General features: G+C 40.7%; 1 protein-coding gene across 2 annotated transcripts in view; it reads left to right on the forward strand.

The window, feature by feature from the left end:
- Positions 1-6342: 6342 nt before the first annotated feature.
- The window catches only part of TBC1D14 (TBC1 domain family member 14), a 61642-nt gene continuing 40287 nt past the window's right edge, over positions 6343-27697 (forward strand). For both annotated transcript variants that reach the window (XM_082281405.1, XM_082281406.1), the window contains exons 1-2: positions 6343-6503; positions 11931-12675. In XM_082281405.1, coding sequence (XP_082137531.1) covers positions 6461-6503; positions 11931-12675 — 788 coding nt within the window. In that variant the 5' untranslated portion in view covers positions 6343-6460. The remainder of the gene's footprint in view (positions 6504-11930; positions 12676-27697) is intronic.

Here is a 27697-nt window from a genome sequence, read left to right on the forward strand (position 1 = left end):
CACAGTAACTCATTCTTTCTCTGCCAGGACCAGCATAGTTAAGTATTATCCCAAATTAATTAGTCATTACCTTTCACATACAGCATCTCACATAATTTTCCTTTATTACCTGTGAAACTATTAGCAACAAGACTCCAGAGGTTTGGGACAAAGGAGACTTTACTGATACATTTTAGCTTCCTACTGTAAGACTTCTGTTCCATTGTTCAAGTTCCTCTGAAAATGTAGTATTACATGCAGGTGCTTATAAATTTTATGATCTACCTCTGTGCTCCAATGGAGTGATAATGGGATGAACAGGAAAAAGCAGCTGACAGAACTGGCAGTGGGCCAACATGCTGCTGAGAAAAAGCCACTGAGTGACAAAACACTGCCCTACTTCATCTGTGTGTAACAACTTCACCTATAAACAGTGAGGACAGAGGCTGAGCTGAGAGGCTGCCATGGACACTGCCTTCTGCCTGACAGCCTTCCTGTAGGGCTAATGATTCTGGAAGGCTACAAAAGCCCTAAGTCTCTGTGTCCCTTGGTAAAAATGCAGGGTCCCTTCTATTAACAGCAGTAACAGCCATTTAATAGTGCTACAGCTGCTTGTCATATAAAGATTTCAGGAATTTTTAATGGTTAACTACCCATCATTTCTGCACAGGCCTTATTTTACTTACTACAAGCAGAGACACAGGAGAAGCAGCAACTCTCCTTGTCTCCAAATTCTTGAATTTCTTCTCAAACCACTCTAAGCAATCATGCCTGTTAGAAATACTGTTAAAAAGTATAGATGAGTACACTTCCAGATTAATCTCTGCTTTTCTGTTTGTAGCCATGGAAATACTCAAGCAAAGAGCAGTACAGTACAATAGCAGTACTGAAAGCAAATACATAAGCAGCACCTAAAAAAAGGGTGCCATTTCCACCACTGGAGCTTTTTAGGAACATATTAGACAAATGTGTCAGAAATGATGTCATGACCCACACAAACTTGTGTAGTTTTCTCCTTTACTGATCCCCAACTTACTTGAAAAAAAGTACAACTTGTGTGTTGTTTCGGCCCATTGTCTGAGGAGTGATTTGCCTCATTAACCTTTACCTGCTATGATGGGCCAGCCTGATCCCTTACAGATACGGGACAGAACTTGGTGTTCAATTTTTCATTTTTGCAGTTACTTTATTTGTGCAATAATGAATATTAAGAACAGCCTTTATGTTTCTGTTGCGGTGGCTAAGTCCACTTTACACCCCCCAAGTTACCCTAAAAGTGATCTCTCCCTACAACACTGCTGGAAAGTTCTCCCTTTGTCTAGATTCTGATGGTCACTGGCCCTCTCCCATCCCTTTTCCCACTGACCCCTGTTATGTCACTCAACCTTGCCTCTGCCCCCTAGCCCTCAGACCATTGGTTTTAAATGCTCTGCCCGCCTTTGGGAGTTTTTGGGATAAAACAGGCATGGGCTTTCAGTTTGGTTGTTCTTTCTGGCCTCTCTTCGGGGTGTTGCCATTAAACACCTCAGAATTGCACGCAGAGAACCCCTCTCGCCTCTCTGTCTCGGGTCTGTGCACAGCCTGTGTGTGTGAGCGGCTGTTCACAACCACTGCCAAGGTGAGACTGTGTGCACGCGTAGGTGCTGGCAGAGCGCCGCCTAAGAGGTCCACGAGGGACCCAGCAGGGACAAACACGGCATTGATCCACCAAAGCCCTCTTTCAATATGTTTCCAATACCCTTTAAGTAGGATTTTGCCTTTTTCCTTTTTTTTCTTACATTTAATAACTTCTAATTTTTGCATTGATATTTGGCTTCTTAATGTCCTCACTTTGCAATGGCGCTCTAGCCCTCAATTATTTGACTCTGGAACCCTCATCTATTTGACAACAAAGTCTTCAGGAAGTCTAAGTTGTTATTCATGGGTTTTAAATATTTTTCCACCATTTTTCCTGTAATTGTATTCAATAAAAGAATATTAAATTCTTTGAAGCACTGCAGATTCATGGAGACATAATAATGGGATCTGTTCCCTGCCCAAACTGAATGTTACTTAGTTTAATTCATCCTTCCTAGGTATAGACAACAATTGATTTTTAGTCCAGTACTTTTTTTCTTTGTAGTGAGTTCCAGTAGGAAGTTGCCATGTTGGCAACTGCTATAGAATAGATCTGTTTGCTTTTGGAAATTTAATTTAAACTGTACTTGCGTAAGAGAATAAATCTGTTATAGAACTCCAACTTTTCATTATGCAGCTGTGCATAATAACAATCATGTTTCCTTCTCTGGCATAATTTAGTGATGAGTGAAGATCTGTAACAGAGGTACCATGGATACTTTGCTAACAGTTATTTATGGGCACTTAGGATTCTGCATTTCTGAGATATTATACAAGGAGCAATACTTTCAGTTGATACAGTTTTACTCCTTACACCTTATTACTCATTTTGTCTTTCCTAAACAGCTTGTAGACAGCGATAGGAACAATCCTGTCATGCATCCTGTTTCAGTAATATCTGTTCAAACATGCTGGAAAATCTCACACACTCTTCCCCTGCCTTTCCTGCTCTTCATTTTCTTGCTATCTTGTGGAGGGTAACCATCTCAGTCTATTCTTACCCAGTGGTAACAAAAGGGTTAAAAGCTATAGACTAAGCTTCCTCATCCTTTAACAGGTCTAAGTTCCTATAGGAAGAGGCAGCCTTTTGGGATGATCAAATGGCACATTCTCCAGCTGTTCCTGATTCATCCCAAACCTATTAAAATGGCCTGGTGTACAGATACTCCACTGCTAGTAGGAACACCCATGTGAATGGTGGCCATGCTGGAAATGGACTGCTATCAATACAGACAGGCAGAAATAGAAGCGGAAGAGCATAATACTCATTTCTCAAAAGCATCACCATTTGCTTCCAAGGTATTGACATTCTTCACAGAATTATTACCCTTTTCATTGCTATGAGTAAGTAGAAACCTGAATTTATTCATTGTTCCCTTTTCTTGTGCCATATAACATGCACGAGTTACTTCCCTGTGCCTGCAGGTAATTCTGTAAAGCAAGGAGGAAAAGGAGCAATATCTCATCTCATCTCATCTCTGTGCTAACATCTGCTTTCAAGAGAGAACTTCTCTGACTCGTGGCATGATGGATGATAACTCAGAGTATCCAGCACTGCCACACTTGGTACTCTTGCACTCTGGCTTGGGTGAGCTAAAACTGCCTTAAATCACGGTGATGGCAAGTAGAGGCAGGAGCTGTTGTTCAGCTCACATTCATTGATGCACAACTGTTGTACTTTCACAATATGCAAATCTTTGGTTAACTAGAGAAAAAAATATATTAAAATGTCCTCTGGCTTATGACAGAGGATTACTGACTTCCAAGAGCTGCACAGCAGATTCAAATGAAGCTCGGTTTGGCTGGCTCTGAAAGCTGCTTGCATCACAGTTGGCTTGTGATGAAAATTCAGTCTAGATGTTCTCATCTAGCTCTTAAATAAATTTGAAGCTGTATCAATTACAAAATTGCTGAAGCTTCAAAACAGAACTGAAAGCCTAAGCAGAGAATATTTTCTCACATCTACAGGCATAAGAAGTATGACAGAAACTTGCATTTTTGTTTTTTGGCTCTAATGAAACAGAGGAAGGACTGGTATTTGGTGTACTTTTATCATATACAGTATTTTTTGGAGAAATCACTGAGACAGAACAGAGCACAAACTCTTCATGCTTTCTTGCAGAATAGCCATAAAACTGGCATATCGAACTCTGCTGGCATGTGTCTGTATGACAGCACTTTTGAACTATAAATTCTCTAGCACCAGTCTATTATTAGACATGTAGAAGCTTCTTGCCCACTAGGTGAACATCAGTTGCCAGTTTGAGGCTGCTCTACGCAGTGTTTCATTTCTATGCAACAGCTGCAGGCAAGACACTTAAACAAAACAAGATTTTATCCCAAGAATTTTTATAAAATTAAGTGTTCTACAGGTTTACTTGACCCTGAATCAGTGGCAGAAGACTGATAACTAACTTCTTATCATGCTCCTGAGGATTTATTTACAACCCATGTGTTTAAACAGGAAGACTTGATTTCTGTGTGCCCTCCTGTGTGAACTTTAAATTTTGCACAGCTGCTGCAAAAAGGTGCTAAAGGTCCCCTTTGCACTGAGTTATGCTTTTATACTTCCTGTACCTGGCAGTACCAGTTCTCCCCTTTGCACTGAGTTATGCTTTTATACTTCCTGTACCTGGCAGTACCAGTTCTGTTTCCTTTTAGCAATTAGCACATGCCACACTTCATTAGAGCTAGTGGTGTGACACTATGTAGTCGCAATGTGAGCCCTTCAGCTTTTCCCCATGCAGAGGAGTAATAATACACAACATTTGCAGACAGAAACTACCTTCTCTGGGATGGAGGGGGTATGAATGGAACTGATGCTGACTGCTAATGCAAAACACTGTTTGGTAATAGCTCATGACAACCAGAAATGCTTCTTCCCCTTTCCTATGAGTTATACAGCCATTCACGTGCAATAGAGGGGTTTTTTTATATTGACTAGGCTGTAATTTTCTGTGACTTTCTGTATGCTGAGATACTGCTGAAAGATTTTCTGCAGCAGCTTTTTCTAATAGTTTCTTCAGCCTAAATTATGTTACAAAGCTGGGAGTATCATTATTTCCTGTGCAGGCACTTGCTTACGTAAGAGAATTCCTGACTGTGTGTTTCCATTCTGTTATTTACCCTGGGAACCAAAAAACTGACCCAGGCACAATGACATACCATGATAACAGTATTCTCTTCTGATTGCTCCAACAAAAGAATTGATTCCCACTCTCAAAAACAGAAGAAAAAATATCAATACTGAAAAAGGAATTAGTGACAGTATATGCTCCAAAAATCTTTTGCATATGAACAAGTTTATAGTGCCTCAAAATTGGTTTGCTTTTATTTATTTACATTTAATATGGAAGCTATCTTACAGATATAGTAGTGCTTTTCAAAAGACGATATGGAGAAATTAGTGCAAATCTTAAATCTATGATACCCATCTTAGAAATACAGCAGACTAAGGACTGATCCAGTCACAGAAACAAACTATCTGCAGAGGTATAATTTTTGACTGATGGTAGATTTTCAGAGCAGTTTCATAATTACCTAATTCTTATCTTTATAGTAGGGAATTGGTGTCAACAGGGTCATGGTGGCAAGTACTTCTGTACAGGTTTACCTTAGCCACTCACAGTTCATTCATGGGTAACCTGCCCGTATCAAAGCTTGAATAATCCTGCGTTTGCACTGCTTGATATCGAACTAGTTACACCAACACAAGTTCAGATCTTTCTGCGTTTGCTACCCTCACACTTCCAGTTTCAGTGTAGACATGAGAGGTGTGAGGTGACGAGAGTACTTACAACCTCGGTTCAGATGGGGGACAGCTTTATCTCACCACCGTTCTAGAGACATGATCACCGAGTCTAGGTGCGAAACATATGACCTCTGCAGAAAAAAAAGGGAGTACCGAGTTTCACAGACGATAAGGAAACATGACAGATCTGTTCCTGTCAGGTGCTGACTGCTCGGAATTTCAGTGCAGGTGTAAAGCAGTCCATGTGAACGGCAAAAGGGTGCACTTTGAGACGGAGGGTGAAGAGAATGGAAAGATAAACATACAAAAAATTACCACCACAGAGCCTCCACTTTTGGCATTACAGAGCGTAATGCCGAAGTTCCACAGAGCTAAGGACACACCTGCACTTGATGTCTCCACCCCTTCCGCAGCCCACATTTGTAAAACCGCTGAATTTAGTTTTCCTCCTAAACGCAGGCGGCAACAGGAGTACAGCCCGCCTGCCCACCTGCTTCCCCCGGGGACGGACAGGGCCGCCCGCCGGCCCGGCAGTAACGCGGGACGGGCTGCAGCGCCCGGCAGCCAAAGAGCGGCTCCCGCCGGGCGCGGGGCTCCTCCTCGGAATGAGCGCCCTCAGCCACAGCCCCGCTTCCCTCCGGTCCAGGGGCTGCTCGGAACCAGCACCCTCAGCCACAGCCCGCCTCCCGGGGTGCCGCCTCTCCGGGGCTGAGCAGGCACCACAGTCGCCGCTCCGTGGGCACCCAGGCGATTTAAAATGGCGCCCAGCGGCCGCCCCTCGCTCCCCTCCGCGCAGGCGTTCCCTTCCCCGGCGGGCGGTGCTTCCCCCGCCGCGCCGGGCCGGGGCAGCGGCGTGGGAGGAGCCTGAGCCGCGGGGGCTGGAGCATCGCCGGAGGAGCCCGGCACCTGTCCCGCAGCCAGGTGTGCGCCGCTGGCGCCATGGGAGGCCCCGCGCCGCGTCAAGGGGGTGCCCGGCAAGGGGTGGCTGCTCCGCCTCAGCCGCGCTGAACCTGGCGCTGCTCCGCGGGGACCGGAGAGCGGCGACATGGACCGCCCGCCGCAGCCGCCGGCCGCTTCCTAGTCCCGCAGCAGCGGCTGTGGGGCGGGTCGGGCATGGCCCAGCGTGACGAGAGCGACGGAGGGCAGCGCTACCCCGGTGAGGTGTCTGGGCTCCTCGGGGCTCTTCCCGCTCGGGCGGCGGCGCAGCCCTGCCGGGGCTGGGGGTATTGGTGGTACCTGTTGGTGTGAGGGGCAGAGCCCGGGGGCGTGCCGGGCAGGCGGGAGCAGCCTCAGCGCCGAGGGGCTCGCCGGGGCCGCGCTGGCTGCGGCTGCTGACTTGCCCGGCTATGGCCACCTTAAAAGTTAAGAGGAGCAGGTGGGCTGAGCCGTCGGAGTGTTCACCGAGTGGGTAAAGACCGCGGAAAAGAGTGAGCGCTGCTTCCTCAAGGCTTGGGTCGTGGCTTTTTTTTTTTTTTTTTTTTTTTTTTTTTTTTTTTTTTTTTTCCCCCCTCTCTGGTTTTGTTTTGTTTTTTGTTTCAGTTTCTTTAGGTTGTTTTGTAAGCGAAGGCCGCCAGTTCGGAAACCTTCGCAGAGCGAGTCGGGCTCAACCCGTGAGAAGGAAGAAACTTTCATCTCGCTGTGTCTGTTCTAGTCGAACTCTCCCAGGCAATTCCCAAAGACCAAACAAAACTACATCTCACTATAGCTGAAGTTCTCCTGACGCTGCTGCTAATTTAGTGTGGTTCACAGAGTTTTAAGTAATAATGGTGTGGGGAGAGAAAAAGCCGTGTAAACCGCTTCTGGAGCAGAGGCTTTAGCAGAGCACTAACTTGTTTGTATTGCCTGCCTGACGGAGCAAAAACAGTCGAAAAGCAGTGAATGGCTTACTTATGATTGCTCTCCGAGCCCTCCACTCAGAAGCCAGATTTGTAAAGCTCTAAAGGGCCTTTCTAAAAGGTCACCAGCTGAGAGTTAGATAACAATCATCTTAATTAAAAAAAAAAAAAATTCCCCACTGGTTTCTTTTATTTCAGTAAAGTTTCAGCCGTACTTACAAAGGTAGCCTTGATTGCTGTATCTTATGTTTTGTTTAAAGGCAGACTTTTTGTAGCTTCAGGAGTTCTTCACTCTTGGCAATGCTGTGGCTGTTAGAACTGGCACGTAAACAAACGGGACCACGAAATCTTTAATAAAACTGAGTTTGATGCTCTTGTGCACCAAGGTCACCCAAAACTGCACTTGATAACACCAATGTGTTTCTTGGTGCATGCAACAAAAATATTGTTAAACGCATGGAGAATATAAACCATTAATTTGAAAAAAATATTATTTTAGGAGGAAAAAAAAAGTTGCAACTTTGTAATTTAAGAAATTCTTTGTTCTTAAAGACTTAAGAAAAAATGCTGGCAGAGGTTAAGTGTTGTAGAGATGAGGTGTGTGATATAAATTGTGATGTTAACTGTTTGAGAACTGAGCAGTATGTGTAACCATTCCCCTTCTCATTCCTGTGAGGCAAGAAAATATAAAGCCTGTTTTGCAAATTGTTGTCTTAGTCTTGTTGCTTGCCTAAATTGTATCATAACTCATAACAAACTTGGAATAATGGGCCTTGAGTTGGCATCTTTCTGTTTTTGTTTTACTCTAATGGTTTTGCGTTGCTGTTATCTTTCTTTAACTTTTATATCAAAATGGTTAAAAAGCCATTTTATTGTAAATGTTAGAAATTCTAATCAAATATGACTTGTTCCCTCTGTGTGGCTGAGTGGTATGCAAAGCCAAAATCTGTTTTAAAGCCTCTGGTTATTGTCAGAGCATGCCTTCTTACATGCTGTGATCAGAATTTGGGGAATGTGAGGCCCTATGGACAGCCCTACTGAGAAAGATAAAAACTCCACCTGTCAGAGAAAAAATTACCCAGGAGAGGGCCTGAAAGCAGAACTAATGTATGTTGATGTTTTCATGAAGTTCTGACACTTGCAATTTAGAGACTTTCTGAGTTTCTTTTTGTTTAGGAATCATCAGTGGATTTTTATTCCCAAGCTTACATGTAAATTTCTGGCATCCATGGTCTTCTGTGACAAGGAGTTGCACAGTTTAGCTGCCCTTTGTGTGAATAGTTGTGTCCCGATGTTAATTTTGAACCTGACTACAAAACTGTCTTTGTCCTTAGCACTTAAGTTGGAAGTGTTAATGAGTAAATAATATCTACCTGCTCTCTCATCACCACTTGTGACCTTGGCTGTATTTTCCTAACTCCCTTCACCTTGTTACCTCTCGTGGAATGCTCACTCTTATGAGATCATGTTCTCTATAAGACATACGTGTTAAGACTTTACAAATATCGATTTTATTTAGATCATAATATATTTAAATAAACAATGGGGATTATTAATGTTGTGCTGACAAAATTGCATGCTATTTCTCAATAGTTTATTATACTCAGATGATAATGTTTCAACATTGTTATGTTAATAAATGCTTTATGGAAAGAAGCTGGCATTGGAGCACGACAGAATATTTGACATCAATTGTCAGATTTTGCACTTACCAGCGAGGCAGATAAAACAGAGTATAAATATCACTTCATCCTTAAAAACAATCCTACAACAACCTAACGCAGAATGAATCAAGGAGTTCTCATGTGTATCCTTGACAGCTGATTGCATCTCAAGTTTTCATTTAAAGCCTTTGACGGGTACACTTCAAAGCCTCCCACAGTTTCGCTGAACTGTGTAAAACCTTTGTAGCTTGATGTTGCGTAATTTGCTCCTGCAAGCTGTAGTGTTGTATACTTCTGCATTTGCTGGTTGCCCGTTTAAAGGATCTCTCCTGTTAAATTTATTGCTTGAAAAAATGCAAGCCAAGTTAAAATAGCTTCAGAAGCCAGTGTGGAATTTTATTTTCACCTTTTTTTTTAAACTCTTTTGTTTATAGTATTTGGCCTCTGGAGCTGCTGTGGTTACTTCCTCTGCCAAGGTCACTTGAATGCTTACTATTTGTAAGCTTGGTTGAGAAGAGCAGTGCAATTAAACTAAGGACTGGCTGCTACTTGGGAAAATCATTGAGCAGAAGTGAAGGCAGTCATGGGAGGAATTCATTACAGGAACATGCTTGTACTGTTTACCCAAACATCATCAAAGCTGTTCCTGACAGATTACATTTCTGTGTTTTGATTTCTGGACTGCACTTTCTAAATGCATTTATAAGTTTGAATTCTTTTATGTCAAACACCTTGGTTATACTGTTCTGAAGAGTGTATGTATATATGCTGTAGCGTAACATTGGGGCTGGGTGAGCTGTGTATTTAAAGAGCAATGTAATGTATATGAAGGGATAAAGGTGAGCACAGGGAGAAGAAAACAGTCAGACTTACATTAGAAAAACAAGTGAATTCAAGCAAGAAGGTCTGAGAATAGGCGATCCCAGTATACAACAGTAATTATACCTAATGCTCCATGTTATGTCTTATTTGTGTACTTCAACTATCATTGTTGACTTCTTGAGTGTAGTTTGTTGCCTGCATTCAAGGGTTGCTATTTAGGGTTGCTTGTTTTTTTGCTGGCCCTTGCAATTTTAATTTAGTGAATAGAGAATTCATAATGTACATGGTTGGTGTGCCAGCTATTTCAAGACATCATTTTAATTGCAGGGGATGTAAACTTTTCAAACCATGGTAATATGAAAAAAAAAAAGTTGCTATAGCAACTCTTTAAGGACAGTGTACATCTTCACAAGCTTTTTAGTCAAAACAATACGCTTGAAACCTTGCTTTTACACAGAAGATTAGGCAATTGGTGCATTGATTGATTTGGATGGGTAGCATATAGTTGGCTGTTAAAAAGTTCTGAAGAAGTCTGAAAGATGAAATATCCAGGGTTGTTTCTCCTTGACTTTTGTCTGTGCTTAGGAGTGGATTGAACTGGAGTGTCGTATCTGCAAGTGAATACCATTGGGGTAGTAAGTTAAAGATTTAGTATAGCATACAAAGTACAGTTGGATTCCTGAACTTTCCACATGACTGAAAACTTGTGGAAAAAAAACTTCTGTTTGGACCAGTGAGATATGTTTGAAATGAGTTTTCTCTCACTCACTGCCTGTTGGTATCACAATGCCAAAGTGTATTGATGTCCTCAGATCTAAGAATGTACTGTGTGTGAAACCCTGGTGTTTGGCAGGGCTTAGGTGATGTTAACCAGGGGTTTAGAACTGCTGTGAGATAGCAGTTTTCACTGCTGTTTGAAATTGAGAAGTTTGGGGTTTCTTTTGGGGTATGTTTGTATTTGTTTTTTAAAAATAGAGTGTGGGGATGACCTAGAGAACAACTGGCGCCTTTAATTAAGTGCTACTCCTGAGAGAGAGTAGGAGAGCAGAAGCAGGAGACCAGGCTTCAGGAACTGAAGAAAAAATCTGTCTAGAAAGCAGTCTGTTTGCAAGATGGAAGGAGTGTTCTTCATTCATTCACACTTATCCCAGAGTGTTTCAGAGGGAAGAACTTGAAGCAATATGTGCATATTTGTTCTGCCAACTGCTGCAGAGTAATTGCATTGCAAACTTCAGAAGAGCTGTAGACAATTTAACTACTCGTATGGAAAGAGAAGATCTGTGTAATGTCGTATTAATAATCCTGTAGTGTTTAAAGGGTCAGTAGCAGTTCTGGAAGCCAGGGTAGTATTCCTGATGGTGTTCCAGGTGTATGAAAGTTGCCAGTGAGTTTGGTGCATCCAACCTGTAGCTCCTATTTGACAGCCCTTACTTTGCAGGCCATTCAGATTCTGACTGGAAGTGGGGCACTGACTGGATTAACTGACCTGCTGGGAGCCCCTGGGGTGACAGCCTGCATGGATATTGCAAAGATGAAGGATCACAGTCCCTGAGTGCAGTAAATAATACGTATTTGCAAATGTCATTGTTACTGTATATGCACTGATGAAGTGCATCATGTGTGTTGTCAAAACATTGACTATATGGATAGCTTTATAGATGTTCAGATTTGCATCTCTTGCTTAATGCAACAATGATACATTATGCATTCTCTTTTGTGACGAATTTGTTATCAGTTTTATGGTTTCCAAGAATGCTGAGAAATTCTGTTTAAATGAACACTTCTGAATCTGGTCTAAGTGTATGGAAACAAGTTTCGTAGCCCTCTGACATCAGCAAATATGAATTTATGACTGTATTAAAAAAAATTCATATATTTGTCTCAATATTGACAGGGAACCTTAAAATACTGCAGGTTTTATAGTATGTAGTTTTGCTCTTAGGAGATGTGCAAGAAGCAAATGTGGGCACACAAACTGCTTATGAAAAGCTTTTCATGCTTGACATTTTCTAGAAGCCTAATTTAAGTTGCCATTGTCCTGGTTGTTCAGGCGGGGGGAAGGGATGGTAATCATGTGCAAGAGAAGACAAATAATTTTTAATTAAAAGCCTAAATTAGGACAGGACTGAGTGTATTAAAAAAACAAACCAAGAAACAAAACCAAGAAACGACCATGGAAAAAAAACCAACCCTACCAAACAAACAGTCGAGAACAAACCACAGCTCCAGCAAACTCATAATCTTTTCTTTCTTTTTAACCAGTTACCAGCTGGGCCAAGACAACCGATGCAAATTTATCCAACTCTTTAAACTCTTTAAATGGTTTGACCTTCGTGGGAATTCTGGATTCAAGAGTGGGCAGCAGTATCCAGGGCCTTCAAAACTTGAATTCTGGGACCCTGAGACATCTCTCATTGCCTGAATATGGACCTGGCCAGCTGTCCAGTGCTTTAGAAGATTGTCATAGCCTTAAATCAGTGGATTCTGGTATTCCAACTCTAGAAATAGGAAATCCAGAGCCTGTTCACTGCAGTGTGTTGAATGTGAAGAGAAAGCAATCAGAACCTGAACTTGTGCCTGACAGGGCTTTTCAGAGTGCTTGTGCACTGCCACCATATGTGCCTCCACATTCACTGACTGCTGAGCATGACCACGCTGTGCGAAAATCCTCGACTTTCCCAAGAACTGGGTATGACACTGTCAAACTTTATAGTCCAACCTCAAAAACTCTAAATCGAAGTGATGATATCTCTGTTTGTAGTGTGTCTAGTCTTAGCACAGAACTGTCAACAACTTTATCAGTTAGCAATGAAGACATTTTGGACTTTGTGGTCACAAGCAGTTCAAGTGCAATAGTGGATCTCGAGACTGACGAGGCGCACTTTTCGGATGTTACCCTGAATTCCACTAAAGAGAGCAATGACCAGAGCCAGCAGCAGTGTTGTCACGAGACAGATGTGGACAGTAAACGGAAAATACTGGGACCTTTTACAAACTTCTTTGCCAGGTAATATTTCCATAAAATAGATTTTAACAGATTATGTAAGATTTTAGGAGAAAGGTCTTGTTTGATATTGTGCTTTGAAAGATGTAATAGATTACTGTTTTAATGTAGATTGGTATTAACCTATTTTTTCTGTTATGAGTAAATAGGCAAATATTCTGGGGACTAAGGCTCTGCATCCTATTCTATATTATGTTTATGATGTATGGAAGCATCTTAAATCTTGGAAGAGTCTTTCTACATTGCAGTAAAAGGATTTCTGAACAAGGTCTTTTTTTCTTCTGAACAGTGGCTTCTCCAGTGGTATCTTTTGTGATTTTGGCCAAGGTCCTTAATCATGTGTCACATAAATAGATGAATATAGGTAGGATCCATACCTGTATTAAAGAGCTTTGACAGCTGAGGATTCATAAATAGTTTAGTAGTCATAGGATATTTTATTGATCATTCTAAGGGTATGAAGCTTAAAATACAAATACTTTACAAACACTTGGTGTGACTACTCTTATGTTTACAAATCTCAGTTACTGGTTTTTTTAATAGCCTTTTCCTTAATTTTTGTATGGAATGAAAACATCTGACATTGTGTCACCCACTTGTTGAAATGATAGCATTGGCCACCCAAAGCAGTTTCTAAATGTGGCCCTTGTATGAAGGATAAGGTTCCCCCAGGGAAGTGGGGAATGGGAAAAAGGACTAATTGGTTTCTGGGGGCTTGAGTTGTTTGCTGGTGGTTTCTTCTTTTTAAGTTATGTAAGGGCTTCATAATGTCTCCTAAGTTATGATATTTGAAGTGTGATATATTTTAGAGAAATTGTTCTAGAAAGAAATTTTAGACATCGAGCAGAGTTGGTTGTATATAACCTGTTTTGTACATGGCTTCAGCTAATCTATTTTTCCTCATGTAATTTTTTTTTGCGTGAGACAAGTAGGCTAATAAAATGCATCAAGAATTGGCAAACATCATTCTTTGAAAGGCTGCCTTATTTGCAAAGCTTAAGAGAATCAGTTTATTTAGACCTACTAAACTGGCTGAAGCCTTTGTTGATTTTTATTCTTATGTTAAAGTACTGTGCAGCAGAGCTCCAGTCATCAGTCGTGTTTGAGGTGCTGATGCTTTTGTGGACCCTTGTCTGTTTGTTGCCATGGAACCAGACTTAATTCTAAAGCAGGAGGCTTCTTGGCACTTTAAAGCATGAACTTTTGTTACCCATTCTGGTAGTACAACTGCTAACTCAAACAAATGCTGTCCTTCAGCCTTGGAGGGAGCACAGTGGAACAGGCACATTTAGACTCTGCTCAGAGTAGGATGCTTAACCACCTCTCAACTTTTCTTATCCAACAAAGCAAAGCCATCTGTCCAAATTCTGTTCCACTGTAGTCTGTGGAGGTTTTACCAGTGTTAGAGAAACTGTAGTACTCACCAGACTGAGCTTTTTAACCTGAATCTTTGCAGGTACATTGAATGCCAGGAAACAAAGGCTGTCATTATTGCCTTTTAAATGGAGAACAGATAATCTTGGTCACTGGGTGATGTCATTGTAAGAATATGAGGATTAAGTTCAAACTAGGTGATCGGCTTTGAAGTTCCAGGTGCTCAGTCTGTAACTTGACCTTGAATATTCTTCTCTTTGGCATCCACTTCCTGTTCTGTTTTGGAAACAAGAGCTGCCCACTTTTTGTCTGTACTTGCACACCACACCCCCATGTTTTATGCGTCTGTTTCATGTCATGAGGCCTGGTGGTGAGTTTCACAAGGTATTGAACAAGCAGGGAGCCTTGGAGGTTGTTCTGTGCCACAGAGAATACTATCTATATGTATGCTGTCAGCATTGTTAAGGTTCAAAACATGCTGTTGCTAGTTTTTGTTGGTATTTGTAATCTGCCATCCATGGGGTTGAAAACTCCCTGTTCCCTGGAGTTCCTGTGGGCTCCTTGGATTCCCAGGGCTTAAACCAGTACTGAAGTAAATGAACCTGGGCCTTGCAGTGTATTGTTTGAAAGTAGCTGCTTCCTAGAGGCCTTCCTACCCAGCTCACCCTGTGCTCTGCACTGGGGTTTGTGTGCAGTGTGAGATGAAGAGGAGGTGTTTTGTTTAGTATTGCTAAAGACCAGCTTGCTGAGAGGGAGCTTTTTAAAGCAGTTTGTTGCAAGTGCTGCAGTGGTGGGTATAAACAAAGTCCTAGAAAGGAGTGTGTTCTTAGTATTGCACTCTGTGCTGAGAGGAGTTTCAGTTGAGATTCAGTCTCGCAGGTTAAGTGCATAAATTTCACTTTAGAGAACCAAGGGTGAATAGTGGCAGGAGAAAGTCAAATTGCCTTGGGTTTGGGCAGTGGCTGTCACACTTGTGTACAACATGGAAGAATGAACCCTGAGTGCTTTGTACACAGCCTTCCAGCAGCCCAGTGGTCATGGTGTAAGGCTGCAGTGCAGGGACTCGGCCTTAATCTGCATGTTTAGCTCTTTGAGGGCTTCTCTGGGTAATTGGATACAGGTTTGAACCACTGAAGAGCGAAGATGAGTCAGCTTAATTTTTTGCACAGGTTATTGGTATTTGGTAAAAGGGAGAAACCTTGCTTCTTGTAGTGTCACTTGTGCTTGTATGGAACCCTGCCTGGCCTCTGAGGATGTGTTAGTTTCTCTGATCTTATCGAGAGTAAATTTGGCCATGACATGTCAGTTAAGATTTGTGGCTGCCTGTAGAGATAATACTGACAATAATTAGATGCCTTCAGTGCTTGGTCACATGTGCTTAAGCTACTTACATATCAGTTAGGGGCAAATCTTCTGCGGTATCAAGAAAATGGTTAGAGAAGTACTTGCTTTAGAATATAGTTATTTTTTGGCACTCTCTACATTTATTTTTCCTTTTGAGACTATATGCACGTGTGCATGAGTACTGTGCACAAGGCTGCATGTTCTGTGTCAGTTCTGTGGTGTGTTATGAAGTGTTGGTTTGAGACTGCATTTACAAAACTAGTTGTAGAAGATATCAAAGAAAAGGATGATGAAATGACCTGTTGGCTCATTTTCTTCAGTCCTCGCATCTTCAAGATCACTTGAGAGTGGAATGCTCCTGCCTTGCCTTCCTGAGCACTGTGGTGAAGACAGTTTCTCTGGCTCAGTTTGTTTCCTCAGCAGTTTGATTATCCAAAAGGTCTGGTTGTTTCCTCAGGCTGTTGGGTGCATCTTTGGGTGTGGGCAGGAAGATCCAAAATGAGAAAGAGGCCGCTTTCTTGCTTACGCACAGCTTTCCTCTTGAAAAAGCTTAAGGCACCACAGGTACAGTGCTCTCATTAGGCTCCAGGTTGGTGTATGAAAATGGATTATTGCTTCTGAAAGCAGCTGTAATGCTGACTGTTGACAAAAAAACCTGACATGTTGGTTGTTTTCAAGTGTCACTTGTATCAGCTTTAAAAGCCCAGAGGTCTTTCACGTAAGCATGAGTTGGAATTAATTTCCTTCATTTGAATATATGCAGGAACTTGGTTTGAAAACTAGTGTGAGCAAGTAACTGGGTGGGAGACTAAAGAGTAGTTAGCTTGTCTGCACCTTTGTCTTATTGACCCAGAGTAGTGTGAGTTAATGAGTTATACCTTTGGACTTCACTTCTGCACAGTACTGCTGAAACTTTTAAAATGTGTGGGTCTTAAACAGTTTTGCTGAATCAGAACTGTTGTGATCTTACTGCAGAAGTTGCACTTTTCATTTATCATTTTCAATTATCATTTTGGAGACTGAGAACAAGGATTTTTAGGGTTACACGGAGTGTGACCATAAAGGGATTAGGGCTATGTACAGTTAAAAATAAGCCATGCAGTTTGTTTCATTTGAATGGATTACAAGCAGCGTAAGTCTTTACTTAGTTCACTGCATGGATATTGTCTGTTTCAGGAATCTGGATCTTCTTTCTTTTCAGGCTGCTCCTAGAAGTTTCTGATCCAAGTGTTCTAAGTATTTGGATCTCAGGAAACCTCTCAGGAGCATAGGGCCTACACATGAAATAAAGGGCTTTAAGAACAACATTACATTGTACTATTTGCAAAGAATCTCTGCGTTTCTGGGAGAAAGCTTCTGGAGCAGGATTGGCATCCTATACCATACATAGAAGCACATACCTAGTCCAGGCTGCGACCTTACTTGTAATCTGATAAGAAAAAGGTCTTTAATTTTGAAATAGTAGCTACTGCTTTCAGTGTTAAGTCTGAAATCATGTGAATTTAATATATCACATATGTACATACATGTTTTGAGATTACTGGTCACACATAATTTGTGGTTCTGAATTTAGGAATTAGGTCCATTTATGGAGTAGATCAGTCATCTGTGTTAATGAATAGGACCCTTTCATAATGATTTTAATGAGAGGACAGCTTATTGTACTTCTCTAATTTTGGTGCTAAAAGGGAGGTAGAATGACAAGGAGCATTGTAGTGTTGATTTTCTGCTTTCATGTCTCCAAAAATGGGAATTCACTGAGCACAGGAAGGAAGAAAAATTATGAAAATAATTGCAATTGACTGATCTAAGATAGTAGATATTATGTTGTCTCCTCTTCCATGCAAGTTTCTGTTCAGTGAAGCCTCTTATAGTATTGGCTGTTCAGGAGGAGACAGGCTGAGAACAGGACTGAAGCGTGTAGGAGGAGGAACAGAAAGAGCTGGATGCACTGTGGGGGCAGATATAACTTCACTGTTTCTAACCACAAATGAATAAAACCAAACTGAGCTGCAGGTGGAGTTGGCCAGAAGCTGATGGGAAGGGCTCCAGAAACCATGCCTCTGATGGAGGGAACCTGCATGGCCACCCAGCACAGGCTGCTTCCCTTCCCTGCCTTGGGCTGGGCTCCCGAGTGCTGTAGTTGCCTGGCACCACAGGATTCACTGCCCTGTCAGAGGGAAGAGAATAATTTGGTGGCAGTTTTGTCCTTCCCTCCTGTCCCTTCGTCTCTTCCCTGCTACTTTATCTGTGTGCATTTCTAGCAAATTGTTGTCAGTAACAGGCAGCTGAAAGGTCAGGGAAGAAAGGAGGGCAAACAAGCTCATGCTTTTGTGGTGTGGGAAGCAGCACAGGCACTGAGGATCTGTTTAACAGAGGATGCTGGCAGTATTTCTGCAGCCTGTGAGGCATTCAGTTGTACTCATCTGAAGGGTGCCTCAGTCTGCACAGTGTGATTTTGGATAGTTCATATTTGAAAGCCACTCTGTCTACTTGAACTGACAGACTAAAGGTCCTCTCCCCACCTGTATTTACTACCACAGCTCTGTGTGAAACAAAAGAAAAGCTGCAGAATTTTCTGAAATAAATATTCTCTCTCCAAGCAAGTGTTCCACAGGTGAAAAGTTGGAATTCTACAAAGGTAACAGCCTTTGCTTTTGATAAAGGTTGAAAATTGTATGATGCAGTTTTCAGAACTTACTTCTGTCCTCTTATTCAGAGTATGAAGTTTTGAACTTTGTCATGTGGCCTGTTCTCCACTAGGTGTTGAACTGAAACTGTCTAAATTAATTGCAATCCTTATTTTCCCTTTATGTGTGGGATAATGTAACTCTTTACAATTACAATTCTTTTAGTTCTTCCTTAAACTTTTCACTAAATTTTGAGATGTGGCTCTTTAGAATAAAAGGAAGTTGCTTTTGTAGGTTAAAATCTTTGTTTCGCTGTTGAGTAACTGGAAACAGTTTTGCACATACAAGACTTTAAACAAAGAGGTTTGTTGAAGTTATTTGTTCATTATAGAAGCTAAATGAAAATCTGCTCAGTGATACTTTAAGTTTTGGAGTTTTTTTAGTAACGGTACAAAACTGTGCAGTGAGGACTTAATGTGGTCTAGTTATTACTTAAAAGCAGGTAAAACGTGTATGTTTCTTTTCTAGTGGCTGGTGGGAAGCATTACAGAAGTCTGATACTGGCTGGTGAATGTGACCTGTAGCATAGATGGGTGCTGTATGCTGTTTGCAGCATTGAGCTATAATGCTCCCTGCATCCTCCCTTCCCCTGTGGGGTCACAAGTCCTGCCAGCAAACCTGCTCCAGCATGGGGTCCTCATTCCAAGGGGCCACAGGTGCTGCCAGGAGCCTGCTCCTGTTCTCACAGGGTCACAGTCTCCTTTAGGCACATCCATCTGCTCTGCTATGGGGTCCTTTATGGGCTGCAAGTGGATCTCTGCTCCACCCTGGACCTCCATGGGCTGCAGGGGCACAGCTGCCTCACCATGAGCTGCACCAGGGGCTGCGGGGGAATCTCTGCTCAGGCACCTGGAGCACCTCCTGCCCCTCCTTCTGCACTCACCTTGCTGTCTGCAGGCTTGGTGCTCTCACACAGTCTCACTCTTCTTTTTTCACTGCTACTGTTGTTTGTGCAGCAAGTTTTTTCCCTTCTTAACTGTTATTCCAGAGGAGCTACCACTGTCTCCGTTGGACTCAGCCTTGCCAGCAGCAGATCCGTCCTGGACCCAGCTGGCATTGGCTCTGTTGTACATGGGGGAAGCCTCTGACAGCTTCTCACAGCAGGCCCCCTGTAGCCCTCCACTACTGAAACCTTGCCATGCAAAACCAATACAGCACTGCACACACTTGCTTTTGAATAGAAAGCATGAGAACTACAGATGTTTCTCAGAGATGTGTATGAGACTTTAGGAGCTAATTCAGATTAATGAAATTAAGGTCTGTTTTCATTCTGATTCATTGTCTATATGAAGGTTTAGTGAATGGATGGGTTTAGATGGTCTTTGTATCTTCATTTGATTTGCAAGAGCTTTCCTGATGTTTTCCTTTGTTAAAAGGAGCTGTGAGAAGTAGATGATGGGGAATGGAGAGTATCAGCACAATTACTGCTGTGTGATACTCTATCTCTCTCTCCATCTGATCAAAGTACTGTTTAATGTTCAGATGACTTCTTTTTTCCTGAAAAATGCAGTGAGCAAGGTGAAATTAGATGGAATAAATATCGTTTTTGCTCTTTGATGTTTTTATTTATACTGTCTCACTTCCTGTGTTACATAATCTGTGGAGAAGTTGGAGTCAATATTAACTTCGGTTTTAAACACATTTAAAAAGGCTCAAATAAGAGATGGCTGTCGAAGAAGTTTTCCTTCTTATGTATAATTTTATTAACAGAAGTGATATATGGAAACCATGAATTTTCTGAATCCATTCCTTTATTTGTGTTGAGCCTCTCTTTTTAGTCATTAAATGCCTCCAAAGTTTTCCAGCCATCCCATAAGAATAATAAAGAAAAAACCCTACAGTAAATATTAAGGTCATTCACACCTTAGAGCTGACAGAATAAACACAAGAACTTGGCAACAACTGGAGGTAGGACAAGCCATGTACTTGGTGCTTGGTCTCCCCTTTGTGAGCAGGAACCTTCCACGAGTATGGAATCACAGAGCAGTTCAGGTCAGAAGGATTTCTGGAGCGCTGTGTGTAGGTCCCTGCTTGGTGCAGGGCAACTTCAGCCCTAGAGCGTGTTGCTCGGGACCCTGTTCAGTTGTTGTGAGTACATCCAAGCTTGGAGTTAACCTCCCTAGACTGCACAATTCGGGATTTATCTTCTACCACTGTGATTTTTTTTTTCCCCTCCCCTTTTATCTATTTAAAACTTGCCTTGCAGCAGCTTGCTGCTTCGCCTCTTGGGTTTTATTCCGCATTGCATCCCTGAGGATGGTCATCCAGGCTAAATAAAAACACCTTTCTCAGCATCCCTGCATGTATGTTGTAGGCCTCAGCACCCAGCCATCATAGTGGTCATCCTCCAGTTTTTGATCTTATTTGTTGTAGTCCATGGGCCCCATGCTGGATACAGATACAGTCTTGTAGGTACCAGGCAGAGCTTTTACTCACTTTTTGCTTTTGATGTTAATGCAAACAAGTTCATATTTAATCTCTGTTGTTGCAAGGTCTTACATTTTGCTCGGCTTCAGCTTTTTGCTTAGGATGACATTTCATGTGTTCTGTTTTTTTATTTGTGTGGTAATAGTGCTTCAAATCAATGAAGAAATCTACTTTCAGATTTTAGGAATAGAATTTTCATTTATTCTGATAACATGAGGAGAACTGGGAATTTGGCCAGCTAGAAAAGGATCGTTAATTATAGCTGGTTGATGCTAACATATTAGTTTGAAGTTGGATCTGAGTGTTGATTTTGTATGACAGTCCTAACTTGCTGAAACTCCATTTTCTGAGAATTCTGCAGTATTTTCATGGTAGACCAGCACTGTGCATTATCCATATGCAAAATAGTTCTTGGCTTGCTGCAAGCAGTCCTAACAGCTAAACTCACAGGGTACTGCCCAATTTATCTTTGCACATTTCGTACACTTCAGGGCAGTCAGCACTGCTTTGTTCCCCTGTAAAATGAGGGGAATCTGTAAGAAAAAAGATAAATGCAGAATATTGTAGTTTTGATGAAATAGTTTATTAAACTCTACTCTTTTTCCCAGAAATACAGAGAAATTTCCAAGTTACCCTATTACAAGCTATCAAGTATCCTGTAGTGCTAACTTATATTGTATTACTGTTTCTCTCTACTGTGGAAGTATTTTTTTTTCAGACCTGCAGGTATCTATTACCCTGTGAAGTGTCATTGTTCTTGATTCTTACCGAACATACTGGAATGTCAGTGGTTGGAAAACTTTGTTTATAAAATGTGGTAGGAATTTATAAAACATAATTCTGTGATTAGTTACCCCTTTCATAGGTAGGTAAATTTGCAGGCTGTCTGGCTCTATTTCTGTTGATTTGTTTATCCATAAACCAAGCATTGTTCTTCCTTTAGTCCGACCTTTGGCAATCTCCCAGAGATAAAATTCTGCAAACCCTGCTTTTGTATGTAATTTTGGAATCTTATTCAAAGCATAACTTTGGACATGTTTATGGAGGTTCTTCACCATAGCCAAAGTACTTGAACTTTTTTAATGGTGTTCTGTCTGTTGGTTGTTTTGTTGTATAGGTTGACTTAGAGGTGGTTGGGGTTTGAGAGAAGGGACTGTAAGAACTGGCAGTCACTACATCTAGTAAATTATTTCTAGAAACCAGTGTTACTGGGTCATAACTACCAATTGCTGGCTTTTACCTTTGGAGAATGTAGATTTAGGGCATTTCAGGAGACTTTGGTGGGTCTCCTGACAAGAATGCCTTCTCAAGTCCATCAGTTCTCCAGTCACCATGATTTACACGTCAGTCTTGTTCCTCCACTAATCTGGTAACAAAAATTCCTTTGATAGAATGTTGCTGTTTTTTCAGGATTTGTTTTCTCAGTCTCTGGAAATTGTTTAAGTGAGCAGGTTGGGAACATGTAGATGTGAGAATCTTTCTTCTGTTTATTGGTAAATTGCAAAAGTTATGATTAGTACAGAATAGAAAAGGTCAGTGGAGGATGAGAAGAAAACAATGTTGTTGTACCTTTTGACTAAATTCCATAGTAGAATTCCATAGCAGATAGTGTTAATTGAATTAATACCACGTAAGGTCAGGTGGCTGGACACTTTTGATGATAATGCAGCAATTACTTAATAAAATTTATCTTAATATATTTTTTGCTTAATAGGTACATGTCATTTAAAATGTCTTGTTTCAATGTAGTTTTCTGGATGCCTTGTGGAATAACTTCTGTGGAGACATTTCTTACAGTGCTTATGTGCTCAGTGTGGATTTACCTGGTTCTTATGATTAATATCTGCTTACTTATCTAAGGTCTATACATGTACTTAGCCTTGGATAGGCCGAGGGGCTCAAGACCTTGGTGCTCTCTCCTTGCGTAGTTTAGAGTTATCAGGGTAATTTCAGGGTCTTCCTTCAGAAGCAGCTGAAATGATCTTTGACTTTGTTTCTTTCTTGCTTCTTAAGAACACATGCAAGTCTGATACTCATTTGAAAAATTGTCTTTCAAGATAAAATTGTTCTACAAAACTGAACCTTTTGAACTTTCTTCACTGTCCTTATTTTTCATCTGTTCTGCTCATGACACTGGTAAGTCCTTCCCATAGTTAATTTGCATGACTATTCCACTTGTTTTGTCTTCTGAAAATAATCTTAATTGAAAGACTAATTAAAATTTGGAGCATGCATCTTGAGAGCAGATGTTGTGTTTATTTTTAAAACTTGTAACAAAAATTTACTTACATTTGGAAATTAGTGTTGGTTAAATGCAGATAAGAAATTGCATCAGTTTGCATGAGCTGGGTCAGTTTCTACACGATTTTCATACATGTTTCTGTGTACCAACTGTCTTTTTAAGAGTAAGGAACCCATTTACTTGCAAATGTAATCTCTATGCTAGATCAGTGTTAGGCTACCACAGAGCAGCATATACCATCTCACTTTTCTATTGCTTGCAGTTGTTACTCTGTGCTGCATGCCAGTAGTTCAAGTACTGTAGAACTTCATCTAAGGAGCCCTGGCAAAATAGTCACAGCAATACAGTTAAAATTCAGATTTTCTGAAGAACCCAGATGCTGTAATTGTAAAAACTCCTAAATCCTAAGCTCCTCTACCCTTTCTTTCAGGAAACTGGTGTATCTTGGGCATTCTGGTAAAAAAATACCGTGTGTTGCCTGGAAGTCCAGGGATGTGTGTGTGGACCAACAGGTGTCAGTGGGTGTGTATGTGCCTGCCTTGCTCAGCTCCACCCTCTGACAGCTCCTGTGTGAGCCCATCCATTTTTCCCGTTGTTTAAGTGACGTGTGCCAGAGAAACAGTTCCTTGACTCTGGTGGTACCAAACTTCAGAGGTATCTGATGGGCTCAGTATTGAGCCTGCCTGGATAGAGAAGACTTTGAGACTTTGTGGTGGAAAGGGATGACCTCTTAAGAGGTGACTTCACAAAAGTGACTAACCTTGCTTGGAACAAAGCACAGCTGAAATGTGGAAAAATGAATAGCTGAATGCTTGTGGAGCTGCTGCTCTCAACTCCTCACAGGGCAGTAGTTGTTGGCAGTTGTGTTGCAGACCTCCTGTCTCTTTGGAAAGAGAATTGGACAGAACTAGATAAACTTTCTGCTTCAGTGGTGATTCCAGACTTTTTTTAAAAGCAAAAGCTTGAAAATGCTCTTACAGATGCAATATGGATAGGTTTGACTCGATTACTTGTTGTAATATCGTTAGAATATCTAATATCGTTAGAACCACAGGTTTAAAATTTGATTGAGGCTTCAGCCTGATCATGACAGCACACAAGGCTACAAAAATAGTGGCAATATATATGTGTGCAGTATGTATATATGGCAACTATTTTGTACGTTTATTTTAGCAGTGCTTGGAGAACCAAAGTGGAATTGTTTCTAAAGTTTTATTAAAAAATAAGGTTTTCCTGACATTGCTAAACTTGCCTCTTGGTATTAACTTCCTCTTTTCCCCACAGAAAAGGCAGCTGGGCAGATCAGTATAGAGTGGTGATGGAATATCTGTATGTTCAAGCAAATGATTGTTCCCTCTCTGTCCTACCACAGGATGTTCATTGTATGTAAAAATTAAACCTGGAGTTAGAATTAAATTCTCTTCAGGTAGGTAATCCCTCTCCACAGCTCAATTAAAATAACAATGTTAAACAGCTGTTTGGTGCCAAATACTGTTTTTAGGGGACTGTGCAAAAGCAGTTTTCTAATTGAAATTTGATCTCAATTTAACTTCCGTGCTTGGCTTCTCTAAAATAAGCAGCTGCAGACACTTAGTGTAAAATAGTTACCATGTACAACAGAAATGAAGATGTAACCCATGACACTTTAATGACTCCACACTAATGAGACTGCAGACATCATGCATCATGTCAGATGTTCTTGTTAATATCCCTATTGTAAATCATCATGATGTGCTCTGATAGTTGTGAAGAGGACAGTGATACTGAGATAAAGATGAGCATGTGATCTTTTCTTTCAAGGCATGTCAGCCCTTTTTTACATGTAAGATCTCAAATTAATTTTTGTTATCTTAAAACCCTTGTAATGAAACTTTGTCATCTTTTACACTAGAATTTCTGAGCTCATCTTTGGAGTAAAGACCTGTTTGTTTAGGGTTTTGTTTTGTTTTTTCAAATAGGGAAGTTTTGCTTCTTGTTAACCTGTATTTTCTGTAAGATCTCCTTAAGTTACCTTTAGCATGGAATTTTTCTTAGTGAATTTGCTCACAGTGAAACCACTTAGTACTTTTCTTGAAAATCTGAGGGAGCTGTGTAAGAATAGGAGGAAAGTAATTCCTTTCTGTGCTGTAGCAACAAAAAATGAAAGGTTTTGCTATGAGTTATTTGCTCTGACATATATATGGCAGCAACTTCCTCCTAAGGCAGTTGGATATTTTAAGTGTTTACTTTTAGTTCAGGAATCTCAGATAGTGGCTTTATCAGGACCCTGTGGTGTTGTCCTGATTTATTGCAAAGCTCTGCAGAAATTGAACCAGAGAACATTCCATAGATGTTTTTTTTGTTTGGTTGGGTTTTTTTTTCCCCTTAAGTTTTCTCAGAATAGGTGAAAATTAGGTGGCATCTCTTTGCTCCTTCTATGCCATCCTGTCATATATTACCTTTGGTCTGTTCCAGTCTGGGGCAGATCAGGATTTAATGCTGTGTGTCCTCAGTCAAAGCAAGAACAGGTTGTAGTTTGTTGTTCTACATCTGATTGTGCTGATTTGTGACTGCTGATAATGTTAAGCTTTTGGGGGATTTTGAGACTTTTTGGAGTTTGTAAATAGTGTGGACACCAACCAAACACTAGGACTTAGGTCCAAACAGAGGGTGGAGGAAAAGAAGAGTACAGAATGAAATCTGTATATTGACCATACCTACTGCTTTCAGTTCAATATATGTATTTTAAATTAAAAGTGATCTGGAAATCCCTGACATAGTACAAAGGAAGGAAGAGATACCTGGTGCCCTAGAATGTAGGGATAGAGAAGAGTGAGCTGAACAAGTGCAGTGCCATCTGCTAGATAAGCTGTAGAACAGATTATTTGTTATGATGCTGCCTCTAAAGGGAAAGTAGATAGTTAGGATTGTGGAATTGAATTGAGAGGAAGTGTGTGAGACTGTCTTTTCAGATTTAGTTCATTTTACGCAGGCACTTGCAGCAGAGAGCTGTTACACTTTTATCATTCCAATTCATCTTTATTTTGCTCTGAGGGTAAATACCTACTGCTGTCCTTAAAATCCTTCAGAGGAGACTGAGGGAGTTGTTGCTTGTATATACACTCGTGCTAGCAACCTCTAATGTGGATAGAGACAGAGAGAAAATTGCCTTTAATTTTTGTGTTATTGCAGTGCTAATGAAGTGTAGTGAAAGCCTTTTACTTGCAAAAGGATTTGAATGTGCACAGAGCTGTCGCAGAGGTGTGCCTCCTTACTGGACTCTTCCAGTGTCCCTGATGCTAGAACTACTTCTTTTCTCTGAAGATGGTTTGTAGTCTGGAATTTGCTTGCTTCTGAAGTAGTAACAATCTGAAAAAAACCCTTTTGCAAGAGCAGCTAGTCTGCCTTACATGGTGTATCCTATTTACACGCAGTAGATTTTAGGATGTTGTTTCTGTCACACTTTCCTTTTTATTCTTAGATATATTTTAGAACTTGCTTGATATTTCTCCATTTTAAATGGACTGAATATATATATATATATATATATAATTATATAAAAATATAAAAATTAGTATCTTGTCTGTTTGTCTTTATATTTTATTTCCCAGGTAGCTGTCTCAAATGATTATACAAATCTGTCATCTCGGGCTTTAGTTACTTTATAATCTCTGTGTAGCTGAAAGGGGTTTGGAGAAGTACAGTTACTGCTTAGCTTTGACATCAGTTGTAATTGACTTGCGTGGTTTCTGTACATAAACACTTTGTTCTTATCTTTTAATATGATAATTTGTTCTTGGTTTGAATTTCAAGGTAACTGTACCCTTGTGATACAGAAGCATGTGATAATTTGTATAAATATATGCATACTTAAGGATGGCAGTGCATACTGTTAACTTTATAATATATTTCAGCATACTCTAATGTTATGACCTCAATTGTTTTCCACATATTAAACATATCTCTTGTATTCCAGCAATGTTATCTCTGTTGGTATAGCTGTGATATTGGTCATGTGATCTGATACAAAGTGACAAGGAAAAACAATTTTTTAGTGCCTGGATTGTTCCTGTTGCAGACATGTATTCAGTTCTTTTAGAACGTGAAGCTCAATGTAGTTTTATTTTCCAAACTATCACACTTAATACATAAGAAACAATCTGCACTCGATGTTCCAGCACACACGGCATTAAGGTGGTAACTGTAAGGAAAAGCAGTAATGTCAGAATGGGAGCATCTGTGGTTTGAAGGTACTGGAGTTGCCTGCTGAGTGCAGTAGCAAAATTGCTTTTGTCTCAGTGGATTTTTATTTTCCTTTAAATGAGGGAGCAAAAACTTAGTCAGAGTCCAGATCAACCTACCTTGAGGTGAGTAAATAATGGAACCAACCTGGACATATTTGAATAATATGTGCTAAACTAGACAATAGGACAAAAGAAACTTTGTTGCTTTAATAATGCAGGCGTGCCATGGGGATGGAATATCTGTGCTCTTGGAGGAGCTGAGTGCTATCAAAAGCATGAAGACTGGTCTGTACTGTTTTTTCCAGTTTTGGAAAAAAGTAGTTGTGGTGTGAAGTTGCAAGTCTGGCAAATCGCTTTATGATTTAAAACTAGCAATGTCAATAAAACTGATCTAATTTTCAGTGCATTTATGTCTAGCTTTATGACTGTTCCTACAGAGTTTAAGCTAGTAAATATTAGACATTTCAGAGAGACTTCAGAATTAATGTGTTTTGATAGCTGTTTTTAAGATTATTTAGGAAAAAGAATCTTTTATTAAAGCAGATTAAATACAGTAAAAGGCTACTATGTCTCCAAGGTTCTTGTGATTTTTGGTAGTAATGTGTTGTAACAGGTGGGTAGAGAATGTTCATGCAGCAAGAGGTTTAGTGCCTTAGTCTTTTTTTTAAAGAATGAGGCTAAATGATCTACAGAAAGGCTAAAAAAGGGTGTCCACTTTTAGAAAG

The sequence above is a fragment of the Coloeus monedula genome (assembly GCF_965178545.1).
Source record: "Coloeus monedula genome assembly, chromosome: 5".
Classification (NCBI taxonomy): domain Eukaryota; kingdom Metazoa; phylum Chordata; class Aves; order Passeriformes; family Corvidae; genus Coloeus; species Coloeus monedula.